General features: G+C 48.3%; 5 protein-coding genes across 5 annotated transcripts; 3 read left to right on the forward strand and 2 right to left on the reverse strand.

Annotated features, from left to right (window-relative positions):
• Positions 1–23: 23 nt before the first annotated feature.
• On the forward strand, positions 24–1,974 carry E1B28_013538 (uncharacterized protein; the record flags this gene model as incomplete). Its single annotated transcript, XM_043158701.1, has 4 exons — positions 24–445; positions 506–872; positions 929–1,040; positions 1,094–1,974. 4 exons carry the CDS (start codon positions 24–26, stop codon positions 1,972–1,974), a joined length of 1,782 nt encoding a protein of 593 aa, XP_043004055.1.
• Positions 1,975–2,044: 70 nt separating this feature from the next.
• E1B28_013539 (uncharacterized protein) lies at positions 2,045–4,042 on the forward strand. Its single transcript, XM_043158702.1, has one exon. The coding sequence runs from the start codon at positions 2,057–2,059 to the stop codon at positions 3,815–3,817; it is 1,761 nt and encodes a 586-aa protein (XP_043004056.1). The 5' UTR covers positions 2,045–2,056; the 3' UTR covers positions 3,818–4,042.
• Positions 4,043–5,117: 1,075 nt separating this feature from the next.
• Positions 5,118–5,632, reverse strand: E1B28_013540 (uncharacterized protein; the record flags this gene model as incomplete). Its single annotated transcript, XM_043158703.1, has 4 exons — positions 5,118–5,210; positions 5,266–5,358; positions 5,417–5,464; positions 5,528–5,632. The coding sequence occupies 4 exons, from the start codon at positions 5,630–5,632 to the stop codon at positions 5,118–5,120; spliced, it is 339 nt and encodes a 112-aa protein (XP_043004057.1).
• A 3,789-nt stretch (positions 5,633–9,421) lies between these two features.
• On the forward strand, positions 9,422–11,661 carry E1B28_013541 (uncharacterized protein). The gene is made up of 14 exons (XM_043158704.1): positions 9,422–9,831; positions 9,890–9,899; positions 9,961–10,073; positions 10,134–10,235; positions 10,297–10,330; positions 10,394–10,426; positions 10,486–10,562; positions 10,617–10,671; positions 10,723–10,984; positions 11,042–11,068; positions 11,124–11,164; positions 11,217–11,245; positions 11,298–11,343; positions 11,402–11,661. The coding sequence occupies exons 1-11, from the start codon at positions 9,754–9,756 to the stop codon at positions 11,161–11,163; spliced, it is 831 nt and encodes a 276-aa protein (XP_043004058.1). The 5' UTR covers positions 9,422–9,753; the 3' UTR covers position 11,164; positions 11,217–11,245; positions 11,298–11,343; positions 11,402–11,661.
• A 364-nt stretch (positions 11,662–12,025) lies between these two features.
• Positions 12,026–13,630, reverse strand: E1B28_013542 (uncharacterized protein). The gene is made up of 2 exons (XM_043158705.1): positions 13,148–13,630; positions 12,026–13,083 (listed from the first exon to the last, which is right to left on the reverse strand). Exons 1-2 carry the CDS (start codon positions 13,359–13,361, stop codon positions 12,206–12,208), a joined length of 1,092 nt encoding a protein of 363 aa, XP_043004059.1. The 5' UTR covers positions 13,362–13,630; the 3' UTR covers positions 12,026–12,205.
• Positions 13,631–14,316: the final 686 nt, after the last annotated feature.

Here is a 14,316-nt window from a genome sequence, read left to right on the forward strand (position 1 = left end):
TACATACGCCATGTAGAGGAAAGATGTCAACAGAACTCATCAGCTCAGCGAACGACATCCTATCCGTTCACTCAGCTCTCATTTCTCGTATTCGCCAATCTCAAAGAACTCATCGTCGTCTCCTTCAGAATTTACATTCCGATGCCAGCGAACTAAATGATTTGATCAACCTTCCCTTCATTCCTTCACCCCCACGTTCGCCTTCACCATCCCACTCAAATTCATCACCGCCAATATCTCCTACAGAACCCAGAGCAGATCGAAACAGACAGAGACAAGACCGCGCAGACCTCCCACCATCCAAACGCGCCCGTTCAGCCCACTACAAAAACTACGTTCCCGAAGAAGAGACCATTCGCAACGACTATTCACAACACTACGTCGACTCTGGAGAATGGCCACAGAATTATGTATTGGGAGCCGAAGTAGAGAAGAGGTTTGAGGAGTGAGTGTCAACTCAAATTCTTTTGGAAGCTCATCATTCTCACCAACTGTTACACATTAGATACCCTAAACAACACCGTCTCCTCACTCTCAAGAAAACTGCTGTCCGCTCACACTCTCTTCAGCCCACCTACCTACCTTTTTCTGAAATCTCCTCTATCCTTACCTCTTCCACCCTTCCCTCTTGCAAATTCGACGTGATCCTCCTCGACCCTCCTTTCTCCTCTTCCTTCACATGGGACACCCTCCAATCTCTCCCCATTCCACAACTCGCGGCTGACCCTAGCTTTATCTTTCTCTGGGTCGGAAGTGGCACTTGCGATGGGTTGGAACGAGGTAGAGATATACTGGGAAAATGGGGGTATAGGAGGTGTGAAGATGTCGTCTGGGTTAGAACGAATAAGGGGAGAGCGGATCACGGTCCCGGGGTGGGTAGTTCTTTCGATTCAAGTTGAATAATTTATCTTGACACGGTTTCTCTCAGACAGACCCACCAACAACCTCACTCCTCGTACGAACGAAACAACACTGTCTGATCGGAATTCGAGGAACCGTTCGCCGGTCTACAGACAGTTGGTTTGTCCACTGTAATGTCGGTACGTATTGGATCTACAAATCTTCACGCACATGTATAACGACATTCTTTTAGATACCGATGTCATTTTATGGGAAGGCGACCCTACCGACCCCACCCTCAAACCCCCAGAAATGTACACCCTCATTGAAAACTTCTGCCTCGGCACCCGTCGTTTAGAACTTTTCGGCCGTGCTACTTCCTCTCTTCGTCGGGGTTGGGTGACAGTGTTGAGTGAGGTTGAGGAAGAGGAGCTCAAGGCACTGCAACACCAACAACCCTCCGATTCTTACTCAACCCCAGAAATTGACATCCATACAGACTCAAACACACCCATAAAGTACTTCGTACCAGGCGAAGAAGGCGGTGAGCTTACGCCTTTCATCCGGGAAACCTGGGAAACCGGGATAAAATCCCTGGCCAATGGGGGAAAACCAGTCGTACCACTTACATCTGATATCGACGCGTTGAGGCCTAAATCACCGTTTAGACCTGGGTCTACGACCGCCTCCGCGTCTACGCCTGGCCCCGGTTCCGTTGTAGGTACACCAGGAGGCAGTTCTGGTGGAAACGTACAAATGGGAATGAATATGAACAATCAAGGACCCATAGCACCACGATTTAACAACGTTAATCGGGGTGGTGTACCGAACCAGCTGATGATGGGAATGGGACAAGTACAACCGTTTGGGTTGGGTATGGGTATGAATGGGATGAATATGAATATGGGAAATATAGGTGGTATGAATCCAATGGAAGCCATGATGGCAGGATGGGCTGGTATGGGTGGAATGAATATGAACATGAACATGAACATGGGGAATATGGGAGGGATGGGAGTACCGGGGGGGATGGTGCCTGGGATGCAGATGCTTCAGAATGGGATGCAGATGGGAGGACAGTTCGATTGGGATGGGACTGATATCAGTGGCAATATGGGTCAATGGGGGCGTTAGTAGGCGTTACGGTAGCCACGTGTACGTGTACCCACGCGGATCAACAAAGCATTAAAGCCTAAAGTTTCACGTTTTTATCTTTATGCCACCCACTCGTACAACCAAACAGCCCTCTACGATCATAGTCAATGGAATAGAACTTCAGCCAACCAAATTATTTGATACGTTTTGGAGATGGTGCGCAGAGAGGAAAGCAATGGACGACAGACGACGCGCTGGTCTCCCTCATCCATGGACTAGTGACCGCCACTTAACTCAAGGCTACTTTTGCATGCCTTATCGCGTCTTGGACCGTGGCTGCCAATTCCTCATTACCCAAATCATCCAAAAAGGCTCCCAAGACCCACGCGAAGTACTCTTTCGAATCCTTTTATACGACATTTTCACCAAAATCTCTACCTACGAACTCATCCAATCCTCCTTGGGCGACGACGAGGACCAGCAACCTACCTGGAAATCCTACAACCGTCGTGCCTACGAATCCATCTTCCGCTCTGCTTTCCAACGAGGTATCTCCCTATACACCGGTGCTTTCATCAAACCCACCGGCCAATGTGGCAAATCATCCAAAGAAAATTTTTGCCACCATCTCGAAAGTCTCGAAGCGTTCATGAAAGACGACGTGCTTCTGAACTGTATCCAAACTGCGGAATATATGGAAGACATATTCGACTTTCTCAAATCCTTTCGTGGAATGGGAGACTTCACCGCTTATCAACTCCTCGTGAACCTCTCCTATTCTTCCCTCCTATCCAGGTTCTCCAACATGGACTTTGTTGTAGCGGGAATTGGTTGTGTCTCCGGCCTCCACAAGCTTTTCGCCAAAGGGTCTCTTAACCGCGCCAAATACCTCGATCCTATGATATATGTAGGCATCATCCGGTGGATGGCAGACACCCAGGACGAACATTTCAAACGGCTAGGCCTGGATTCGACGTTTATGCAGTTAGGCTCCGACAGTCCAAGATCAGCCGGAATTCCGCTCCAACTGGCGGATATTGAACATTCCATATGTGAGGTGGACAAATACGCGCGTCTACTCCATCCGGAGATGCGTGCGAAACGGATGAATTTGAGGAGAACGTATAAATATGTCGAAGGGAGAACGTTGCCACCTGTGGCCATTCCCAAAGCTTGGGGGGACCCTAGGAGGAAGTTGGTTCGAATTAGACCTGATGGGATGGGTAACGCGAATCGAGCTGAGGCAGAGGAGGAAAATGCCGAAGACGACTCTGATTTCGAAACATCATCTCTGGTTTCATCCTTCCCCTCACCTGCATCTCTTGACACAGTCGTCGCTTCTTCTGCCTCTCGTAGTCAAAGCTCTTCACGTGACACGCTCACCGAAGTCAGTGATGTCGAGGGTGACGGCGACGTGGAGATGAAGAACCCAGATGAGAGGACTTCCGTGACGGAAGTCCTCTCCATCCCTGTCCTGAGAAGCAGCCGAATCGCTCTTAAAAAACTCTCGGCGGTTTCAGAGATCGAAGAGGTCCTAGAACACCAACCAAGCTCAGCTAACCCGGGTTCTAGTTCTGTCATCAAATACCTCGTCCGCCATAAATCCAGTCGCAACCCAACCTGGATACCAGAAGCCACTCTCCTTTCCACCACCAGCGGTGAGGAAGCATTTAGGGCGTACACCGAAGAACAATATGTTATTGAGCGGATTGGTGATATGCGAATCCGTAAGAACGGTCGTCAAAGGGAGTTCCTTGTTTTTTGGGAAGGATATGGGGATGAAGATGCCACTTGGGAGCCCGAGAGTAGGCTTATGGAGGATGCGCCTTTGGCTGTTAAGGAGTTTTTAAGCAATGGGCGAACCGTGGGCCTCAGGGGTTAAGTTGAATGAGAATGAGTGGGAAAAGTTTTCGAGCTTGCTTTGCACGTTTTTCGCTATCGTGTTCATTGTTTTTTGTATACATTTGGATGTTTGTTTACTTTTGAAAATCTTGGATCCATGGATATTTTCTGTTCAACCCGCGCCTGCAACTTGTACCATAGATTGATTTTTTTTTTCGGAACATACCAGGAATTCATGGATAATGCAGGATACCCACTTTTTGCATAGGTGGTTTAGCGATACTTTCACTTGATCCTGTGTCGGCGACTTCGGGTTTGATGTTTATCCTCAGCTCCGTTCAGCTATTCCCTGTCACCTGACCCTCCCGTCACCATTCAACTCGCGTTGCCAAGACATGTCTGCGGCAGAGGACCAAGAGCCAGAGTGGTCGAAGCAACCGTTGAACTTGAGCGGACACCACGTGTGTGGGTGAGTCAAAGCAGGTCAAAGCTGCAGGGCGGTTTCGCTTACCGTTCCCCCACAAACTCCCACCTCCTTAAGTAGTACTGTCACTGACAGCCGTTATGTTCCAAAATCGATATATTGATATCTCATCATGTTACAGTGACAATTTTAGTACTGCGCGCCCTTCGTCTCTCCTCAACCCAGAAGGCCATCCGTTCCCCGACGACGACAAAATACCACAAACCAGCTTCAAAACCTTAACCATTAACCCTCCGGACAACCCCACCGAGGAGGAATCGCAGGATCCGAATGGCACGAGTGAATTCTTTCCCTCCCTTGACACCACCTGCCACTTGACGCCACATACTCCATGACACTAATATGACACCCGGAAGGCTCTCTCAAAGACACCACCACTCAATGTTGTACTGGCAGGCTGGCTCATTGAGTCTCCAGAGCTCGTCAACGCTCACAACAACCAACATCTGTATTTCAACTCGGCTTCAAACTTAGCTATTTCCAACCGAACTTGGCCTTTTCTTATAAGTGTTGATTTCTGACTGCAAGGCTGGGGTATATACATATTTACAATAGTTATATGTCCGTCATATGCGGAGAGTAGCAACTAGATTAGAGCTGAATATGAGATAGTAGGAAGCATTGGCAAAAATCTCCAAACCATGAGAGCAGAGCGAAATCCGGGATATGTGTAGCAAGCTGGTCGATTTGGTCAAATACGCGAGCGACCAGATGTTTCAAAAAAATTCAACGAAGGTTCATCCAACGTACATTCTACTTCAAAGAGAGCGACGAAGAAGAATGGCAGGACAGCACTATAATGGTAGCAACATCAGAAAGTTGCTTTCAATCAAGTCGTAGAAAGAAAAACAGCACCTCAAACCCCATCATCATCTCTTCTTGGTTGTAGTAGAACAAGCATCAAAAGACGCCGCAAGACGAGTAGAATGAAAACAGCGAGGCCCAAGTCCTGGACATACGTTCCGTTAGATATCATGTAAAGAGGAAACGATAGGAAGACGAACCCAACGCCCCAGTCCACCCTCATTGCGATCATTGAAACGGTCTTCAGCTTCCAGAGGAACGTCTTTTGGGGTTTGTGTGGAAAGATTTGGTACCTGTTGATGAACGTCAACGACATAATCAATATTTTCATTTTTCTCAATGTCGACTTGCATCAAACGCGAGGTAAATCAAAGTATCGTCTTCAATGCGCGGTTTGTACTACGGAGTAAATGTACATCAGCTGATGACCTCCTTCAAGAAGACCGAAAAAATGGAACACACGGGCATGCTCTGATCTTGGTGGGGAAAGACTGGTCGACGGTACGGGTGGAAGCGAGCGCGGCGAGACGCTAAAGAGTGTTCTATTCGGCGGTTAGAAGGGTTCATCGCCAATGTACAGGAACAAGCGATGCAAAACGAGGGAAGGTAGAAGTCGTCGAGAATTGTCAATTGAGAGCAGGACAAGAAGATTTTGAAATCGTGACACTGTCAGGGTCTGTCTACATTTAGTATTCAACATAATTGGTGAACTGTGCTCCGAGGGATAAAGTCATTGCCTTCCGCCAAAAGAATTCGTTCTTGTCGACCATGTTGCGTAGGTAGAGAATGAATGCTTAAAGACCAGACTTGCTGCATTAGGATCGAATATCGACCAATATGCTTGAAAACACAAACACACCTCGACGTGACACCCATCCCGCGCGACGCAAAAAAGCGACTTTCACTAAATCCAAGCACTCTCCGACTTCCTTGACCTCCTCTTTGCACAAGATCGACAGGGACTCCACGGGTGGTTCTTCTTGACCTGTTGATATGCATGCATCTCATCCTCTGGCATAATGCTCGAACCTGACCCGTCCCAAATGCAGCCCTCCGTTCGTTCTGCCATCCCTTGTCGCCCGTCAACTTCCAACGATTACCTTCCGGAGAGGACCGGTGTTCGAACTTTCATTCTGTACGTGGATAGAAATGATGGCTTGGAGCAGCAATACCACTTTACCTGTCGCCCGCTATCGAAACGACAACTAAGAGTTGTGCTATCCTGGTTCTGGGTGGCTTCTGAGATTTTGATGTTCAAACCGTCTCCTCTGCTTCAATTTCCGAATACCAGAACCTCATTGGACTATGTGGGTCGACTGGCAAGGCGACACAACCTGATACGAATGCCCACTCATCGGTCCCCGGCACTGACAGGGCGCTAATCTCAGCACGTGGAACGGGACGATGAATGACTCACTCACTTTGCTTTTCTTACTGATACCAACACGAACACGATGTTCATAGAGCAGCTCCGAATGTGTGCCAGCATGTGCATGTGTGAACAAGATCCACTGAATGGCCTGCAAAATCAAGGCCCGCAAGACCCTTACAAGAGCCAGCATCGAAGATTCAAACTTATCCTATCTCGAATCAGGCCAGAAGACATCTGCGACAGACTCGTGAAGGCTGAACCTGAATACCAAGAATTCTTCAAGACAAGCTGTGTGACTATAAGAACTAGGTCGGACTGAGAATATCGACAAGGGAGGAGCGACCGACGCACCAATATCCTCCTATCCAAGGATTTTCAAACTCTCGTCTCTTTACGAAAATAGTTATCCCCCGAGGTGAGAACTACGAGCTTGTATGGGCCTTTCCATGCCCATAGGATTACGAACGATTCGTGTGTCGGACATGGTCTGACGACGGGGCCCTCCGACATACGTATGGCTAATAAAGAAGCCCCGGAAGGTGAATCATCCCGTCCTAGGGATCGAGGGTGCATCTGCGGATATCCATGGCCGTTGCTCTGCAGTGGCCGTGGAAGTGAGCCAGGTCAACATGTCGAGGACCGCCAGCAAGCGACTATAACTGCAAGAATATGTCTGGCAAAGTCAAGATTGAGGCTGACACAACTGAAAAAGTGATGTGGACGTCGAAAAGCAAGCCATGGTCGCCATTGTGACCATGGTCGGTCGTGGTAGCGGGTCAAGAAGGGTTGGCCGTTGGAAATGATTAGCCACGATGACAAACAAGCGCGAATTTCAAATTTGGAGTCCCCGATTTCCTACTCCGATGCTTCATGAATCTGTTTGAGGGCTGTTCCAGAAGCAACTCGTGCCAGGAAACACGCGGTTGGAATTTTGGAATTTTACCCGTAGGGTGAGTACTATCCACTGATCTCCCTATTTCACTGTCTCTCAGTAGGGTTCAGGAACTACGAACCTCATTAGAGGCTTGTAGAACCTCCGGGTCATTTCATCCAACACTCCTTCATACACCCGATTCTTCAAGCAATTTTCAAGAGGCAGGACTCTCGAGAGCGCCCTTCGCGTAGCTTAGGCTTTAGTTCGGTGGTTCTTTAGCTCGGCCACTATGAGGAAACTGAAAAGAAGAACAACCACACGAAGTTCCTCACTGAATGGAGCAAATTGGCATGTTTCCAGCAGGAAAAACACCGCAGACCGTACAACCCCAGCATTGACGAGCAGAAGTGGTCCTGAACGTCCCGAACCACTCGACACTGCCCCACACTGCCATTCTACTGGGCCCAAATCCGGAAGGAAATGGGTCAAAGGCGTGGGCTGGAGGATTCTCGAAAGAATTGTGTTGCCACAGTGATCAGTTTGAGGTTTCGTAGTCCGTGAGTTCTGATTCGTTTTATCTAGATACCTCTCCTCATGATATTCCTGAATAGTCTCGACAAAACCGCTAACACACCTTTCCTAAAGTCTGAAGAGATCATTATCTGTTACCCGATGGATGCCAGGAAACGGAAAGAATAATATCATACTTATCGAGTTTGGCGACAATTTCGAAGTAAGTTTTGCATGTTGGAGAGTGGTGGCGACACAGCAACTTGGCAGCCACCCAAAAGGTTATGTAGTTTATGTCGAATTAACTCACGGCTTACATGAAACATACAGATCTGACACAACGCTAATCAACACGACTTCACTACCTCCGTCGAGGAGGACCAGCTCGCCACCAGGGTAGACGATCTGCAAGTTTGGGAGAGCGGAGTATGGCGGGACATTCTTGTTTCTGCCCTCACGTCGGATGGCGGGATAATACCTTCCAAGTGTTTCGGCGAGCCAGTCTGCGCATGCCAAATCAGCTCTTCAAACGCGAAAGAGAGGACGCGGTCGCCGTTACGCTTGCTGTGGACGGGGACGGAGGCAATTGCTGCTGAGCCGAAAGTCATGCATTGACTAAACTGATAGTGCTGCCTGCAAATAGATCAATCATACTCACATGAATCTCTTTCTACCTGGCTTGTACGGATCTGGAAATTTTGATATAAGAAAAAGGCAGTTCCGCCATTGAGAGTTTCCGCAGAACGCCAGGGTGGGTTTCGGGTTCAGCCCTTTTACTGCGTTCAAGGCAGTAGCCTTTGTCCTCGGGAACATAGCTCCACCACCTCTAAGAAGCCTGGACTTTGAATTCTCGGTCTACATTCATCATTCAGTGAGTAGATGTCAATGCTTCAGAAGTATTCTAATAACTCACGCCTGTGTCGAAATCGGTAGTGATTTCGGTTCGGCGTCCAAGTTTGTCAGGTTGTCGGCCGCAGCAGCGATACCAATCGTCGACGTTCCTCTAACGGAGAAGTACAGATTGTGGTTTCTGGCATCTTTGAATAAGGCCCAGTCCTTCGTGTCCTGCAACTTAAGCTGGCCGCGTCCTCCTCGAGAAGTTAGTGGGCTGGTTCAACGTCAACTCTACAATCTTCGCCCTGTGAGTCGGATGTATTGCCTCGCCTTTCGGTCATCGATGGCTTGTTTAGTTTTGACCCCTTGACACAGTACACGGCAAGCTGAAAATGCGGGAACAAATACTCATTTCTTCTGTCTTGCCTTTGTTACAGATAAGCGCAGCACCCGTTCAGAAATACCCATGTCAGGGGGTAACAAAACAAACGCACGCCTTCCTGTCTTCGAATGGCGTGGTAAAGCTCAGGTCGACTGTGGACTTCAGCTTGGGATCGTTAGATTTTGTATTTTCTGCAAGCCGCTGTTCAAACGTTCACTGGCAGGCAAGACTTGTTGAGCATGGAAACGAAGCACTTCCTTTCGATGGTAACTAATATATTGAGCTCGACACCAATTACGCCCACATCATAGTAAGAGGGAGTTGGCATCTACCATCAGTGGTACCCGCAGATCATCACGATCCGGTTCTGCGGTGTCGCCGAGGCCGCCGCCTGAAACGACTCTCAGATGAGTCCTCTTTGCGTCTGACCCATCTAATCCTATTTGTATTCCTCCCTCGGCCCATTCCAAACAACGACAACCCAACCTTTTTCAAGTGTCTCCCCAAACACCTCCCTCTCTAGGGCTACCCCACATCCATAATCTGTTCCTTGCATGATCACATCCATCGCCAGCCTTGCGGATCAAGGATGCCTGTGCAGATCCTGATTAGTACTGCAATCATGGCGTATACAAGGAGGTAGTGAAACCTTCTGTTCTGCCTGGTGAACGTTGAACCCTCGCCCATCCCCCGCCTAACCATAACTGACGTGACTTATGGAGCCTAAACAGTTTTTGACGGATTCTCAGTTGCAGGAACTGAAAAAGTGTGTGGAGAATGTAAGATTAGGAAATGTACGTCCCCAATCTCTTGCTACCTTTGCTACGTGCTAATCGTCCATCGAATGACCAGAACATTCTTTGTATGTGTTCACAACATCAAGGAATCTGAAGTCCATTTCATTGAAGCGTAATGTCCACTAGTCGCCAGTTCAGTCCTATTTGTGAGTCAAAATTGCGCCCAACTTCCCAGAATACACTACGTCAATATAAAATGTCCGCAGCTGTTCGACTATCTCTTGACGGTATCCGACGAAGTTCGTCGTTCTTCTGACTTTCGCAGCCTACAAATTTTGACCTCCGCGTCCATTCCTTAGGTCAGATATCTGAGGAGATCCAAACGACTCTCGATAGGTACCGGAGCTTACATCGCATCCCGCTACGGCGCTCTGTTGGCGGCCATTTTAGCTATTCCAGCTGTACGTCGTTCCAGCTGGCCCTTCCAAACCTCCCGACTTCAAATTCCTCAAAAACCCCTAGGTACATGATCTGAACTTGGACAGAGTGAATACAGGTGTGATCATCTGTACCTCTACCTCTAAGAAGCATCCCTCGCTCATTCCCCTTCGTCGAACAGTGGTTCGCGTTGTCCCAATTGTCGCCTCCGAAAGTGGGTATCCTGTCCGCTTCCATTTTACTCCCCCTGGTTGATTTTTTGAATATTTGCAGCAATTATTGCCGCTCGAACATGGGTGATATGGGGTAGAAGTCGGACGATATTATGGACCCTCGTCATATTTTCTTTGGCAAGTTTAGAGCCTTGTCAGCCTTCGATTCTTTCCCGCTCATTGCATTTGCAGCTTTTTGCGATCCCTGCTCTAATCATCATCGGGAAAAATGTTGCTACCAGTAGGGGTGAGTTGAGGCTTATTTGAACACAGTGGATGGGGCGCTGATGATCTACAGTACACCCGCTCATAACTCCGGAGTTGGTAGACCTCTGTAGTGCAACATTTGGAGACATTCCAGGTGCTTTTATTGTTCCATATCTCCTGACTATTCTCTACGAGATCGGTGAGGCCTACCTTGACTTGTTAGTCGGACATACGATGATGGACAACCCTTCCAATAGTCACACTCTCCTTGTCATTGTTTCGCATTGCACAGGTGAGAAAGAAAATACCAAAGACCATAAGATCACCGTTGTTGAATACTCTGTGGAGAGATGGTACATCCTGGCATTTCTCTCTGTCAGATCAGCCATACTTATTGACTCCCTTGCTAGGCGTCGTATATTTTATGTTCATGCTACGTGAATGCGTTTCTCTTCCCATGGTCGATATAACGATTGATCAGTCTCGTTCCAGTTTTATCTGCCATAAACATCGGTGTCATACTGCAACCTGAGGTTTCTAACCATTCCATTCTCCTCTCCTTGTCTCTCAAGTAAAATATGTCAGGCCCCTCAATTACGGACAGGTGGCGCGAGGTAAGGCTGTATTCTTCCAGATTTCCAACTTGCGGCTGATCGAGTTCGTCAGCCTACAAGCGGTACTACATAGTATAGTGGCATCTCGTATCGTACTCGTACGTCCTTCCATGTACACCCTTGCTTCCGGTCTTACTCAACCTTCCTTCACTAAAGCACCTTGCGAGCTCGAAAAACCCTCGAGTTATCACCAGCGCCCCAACTTCAGGTCGCTCCAAAACTGTCACGGATATCGAGCTCAACTCGCGGTCCTCAATAGATTGCAATGTGGGCCGACTTCCGGTTTCAAGGAAGTGAAACGAGTACGAAGATGAATAATGGAGAAGTGATAAAAAAACCAAGTCGATAGGTGTTTAGAAATTTGTTTATTTCGTAAAGCTCGCCTTGGGTAAACGCTCCTGCTCAAAATACCGTCCATACCTGCCAACCGGCATCAAGGACTGTCGCTGCCCTCATGGGAAGTGCCCTTGTAAGGACTCCCTTAGCGTGTTGAGCTCAATTGTTGCGTCGTGGAGTTTGGTTCTAACGGTCAGTGATGGGGGCATGAAGATGAAGTCAACTTGAAGTTAGTGAGCATTTTTATGATTGTCAAAGTCGTCGATCTGAACCATTTTCCACGACCAGGCTACAATACGGAACTCAGCGCAAAGCGGTTGCATGAAATGACAATCTCACGCTGAGGGTCATGGAGTATTGAGTATTGCCGGCGATCTCATGTCCAAGAAGCGATTCATAGCGCTGTCGTTGGATCCTAGTTTATCTCTCACCATTCGCAAATACCGTTGACACTCGTATTATTGAGGCCTTAATGGGTTTTATACTGGTTTTCTTCATTTCCCTCGAGCCCCCCTCAGGAACCGACCTATCCATACTGTATATAGTTCATTGGCCAAGCAGAGCAATTCGTAGCACTAAAATACAACATAGATTCCCGAAGAAGCGTAGAAGCGTAGAAAAATATCATGCGAACCCAAACCAACCTCTGACATTGTCCCATAACTGCTTTCGCTTCCACTCGTTTGTGACTCTTTCCTCTATACTTCTCTGTATCTCTTCGTCATTGCGATCTTCATATAGTCGACATTTTCCACAAAGGATACATTTCCCATTCTTCACGCCCCCCCTTGCCGACGGATCGTCTGTAAAATGACAACAATAGTGGTCCTTCCATAGCTGCCTATCATCACCTAGATTTCCATGGCAAAGGTGACAGTATTCATACCCACACACACACGTGCAGTGGTTGCACCCTCCGTCTTTCAGAAGGGTATGACCGCAGCTGGGTCGAGGGCAGGTGTACACGAGGCGATCGGAGACGGCCCTTTCAATGGCCAGTCGAAGATCCTCGGTTTTACAACGATGGGAATCAACGCCAGCAGGAACGTGCTGCATCGTTACTGAGCATCCTAAGCAGGTCGTCCAGTTACATTGTGGGCAGAAGAACTGTCGTGGTGGGGGTCCTTCCGTTTCGTTAGATTCCACGCCAATGAATGAGAGAAAACGACGACAGAGTGAGGAGGAGAGTGTTTCTGGTGGAGGTTCTGGAGGTTCTGGCGCATTGTTGTTATTTGTCTCTTCTTCGCCGTCGATGACCATGTACCCGCAATGGACACATTTGAGTAAAGGAAGTCCGAGATTTCGCAATTCAGAGGAAATAATACGTTGATCCCATCGTCTTTCCAACAGTGGAGATGGCATTGGGAGTGTCGATGCAAATCCATGAGTACAAAAACAGCAAAGTGGCTTCGTGGTTGATTCGTCGTACTTGAGAGCTAAATCACCGAGAAGCATTCCCTCGATGGTACGCGTTAAGCAATCCATGCAGTAGTTATGGGCATCTGAAACGAGTTACAATCGCTGGTGAGTTTTCCGTGCTTGATTCGCCTGGGAAGTCATACGCACTGTCTGAGCACAAAATAGCTTCACCTAACCAGATAGACTCGCTGCATATGTCGCAGGAGACTGTTGGACCCAATTTTCGACGGAAAACTGTTTCGAGTTTGCGCAATTCGTTGCCCAAACGACTGAGGCCTTGAAGGATCCATTCCACGCCAAACACAGCAGCGACGCTCATTCCGTTGTCGGGGTACGGGGAAGAAATTTGGGTACAGCCCATGAACTTTCGCTATATATTACAGGGCGAAGTTCTCGAAGATGTGCATCCTCTGATGTCTATATCCGATTTTGAGAATCGGGTGCCGACAAGCTGTTGATGATGGTGGCTGGTGAAGAAGGCGTGACCTGCAAACAACGGGTATTTTATGTAGCGAGCACCCACAGCGTTGAGTGTTCCACCAAAGTTCAACAGCTCTTGAGAAAGCTCTGCCTGTGGAAGCCATATAGGTGTGCAATAGCTGGTGAATGCTGGTGTACTCCGCCTCATGAGTACACCTCATCTAGGCCTCATCTGCATCGCATATGCTGTTACGTCTGTTTACAGCTGTTTGCTTTCTCCTGTGCACGTGGCAGGCTTCCAGTGTTTTGCTTGATACGTCGGCCGCAAGTCTATGCAGTTGCCTCGTTAATTCGTATTCGTATGGCTGCACCCTCGTACTCGAGTAACGACGGGGCCGGGGTCCGTGGCTTCGCGATGTCTCAGATCTCATGTCTTCGGTCTCACCTTCATCCTCGTCCATCCTCAGAAATCTTGTCCAATTTCCATCTGAAAGCATTAGCATTCTTTCTAGATACTGTATATTCTCGGATGTATCGAGACAATCCAAGCGTTTAAGAACCAAGAACTTTCGAGTTCTGACGCTCTTTCTAGATCTCTACACTGCTTTCTCTGCTGGAGGCTTGCTGGACGCAGGTTTACTCGGTCTACAATTTCCATCTCTCTGTGAAATGCACCCCTTGATGTCGGCAGTTGGAAACTCTAGCCCAAAGAGCATCGTTGCAGCGGGCTTCAACGTAGGTGTCTTCTCTCCTTGTGCAACCTTGATCTCAAACTTGGGCAGAAACAAGGCCACAAAGGTCATGATACCCTTCGCTGTGAAACACCGTCCGGGACACAATGAACTCCCTCGAATGGCCGGATTCTGACCTTTTCTCTGTCAACCCTACAAATCGGT

This window comes from Marasmius oreades, chromosome 9 (genome assembly GCF_018924745.1).
Source record: "Marasmius oreades isolate 03SP1 chromosome 9, whole genome shotgun sequence".
Taxonomy (NCBI): Eukaryota; Fungi; Basidiomycota; class Agaricomycetes; order Agaricales; family Marasmiaceae; genus Marasmius; species Marasmius oreades.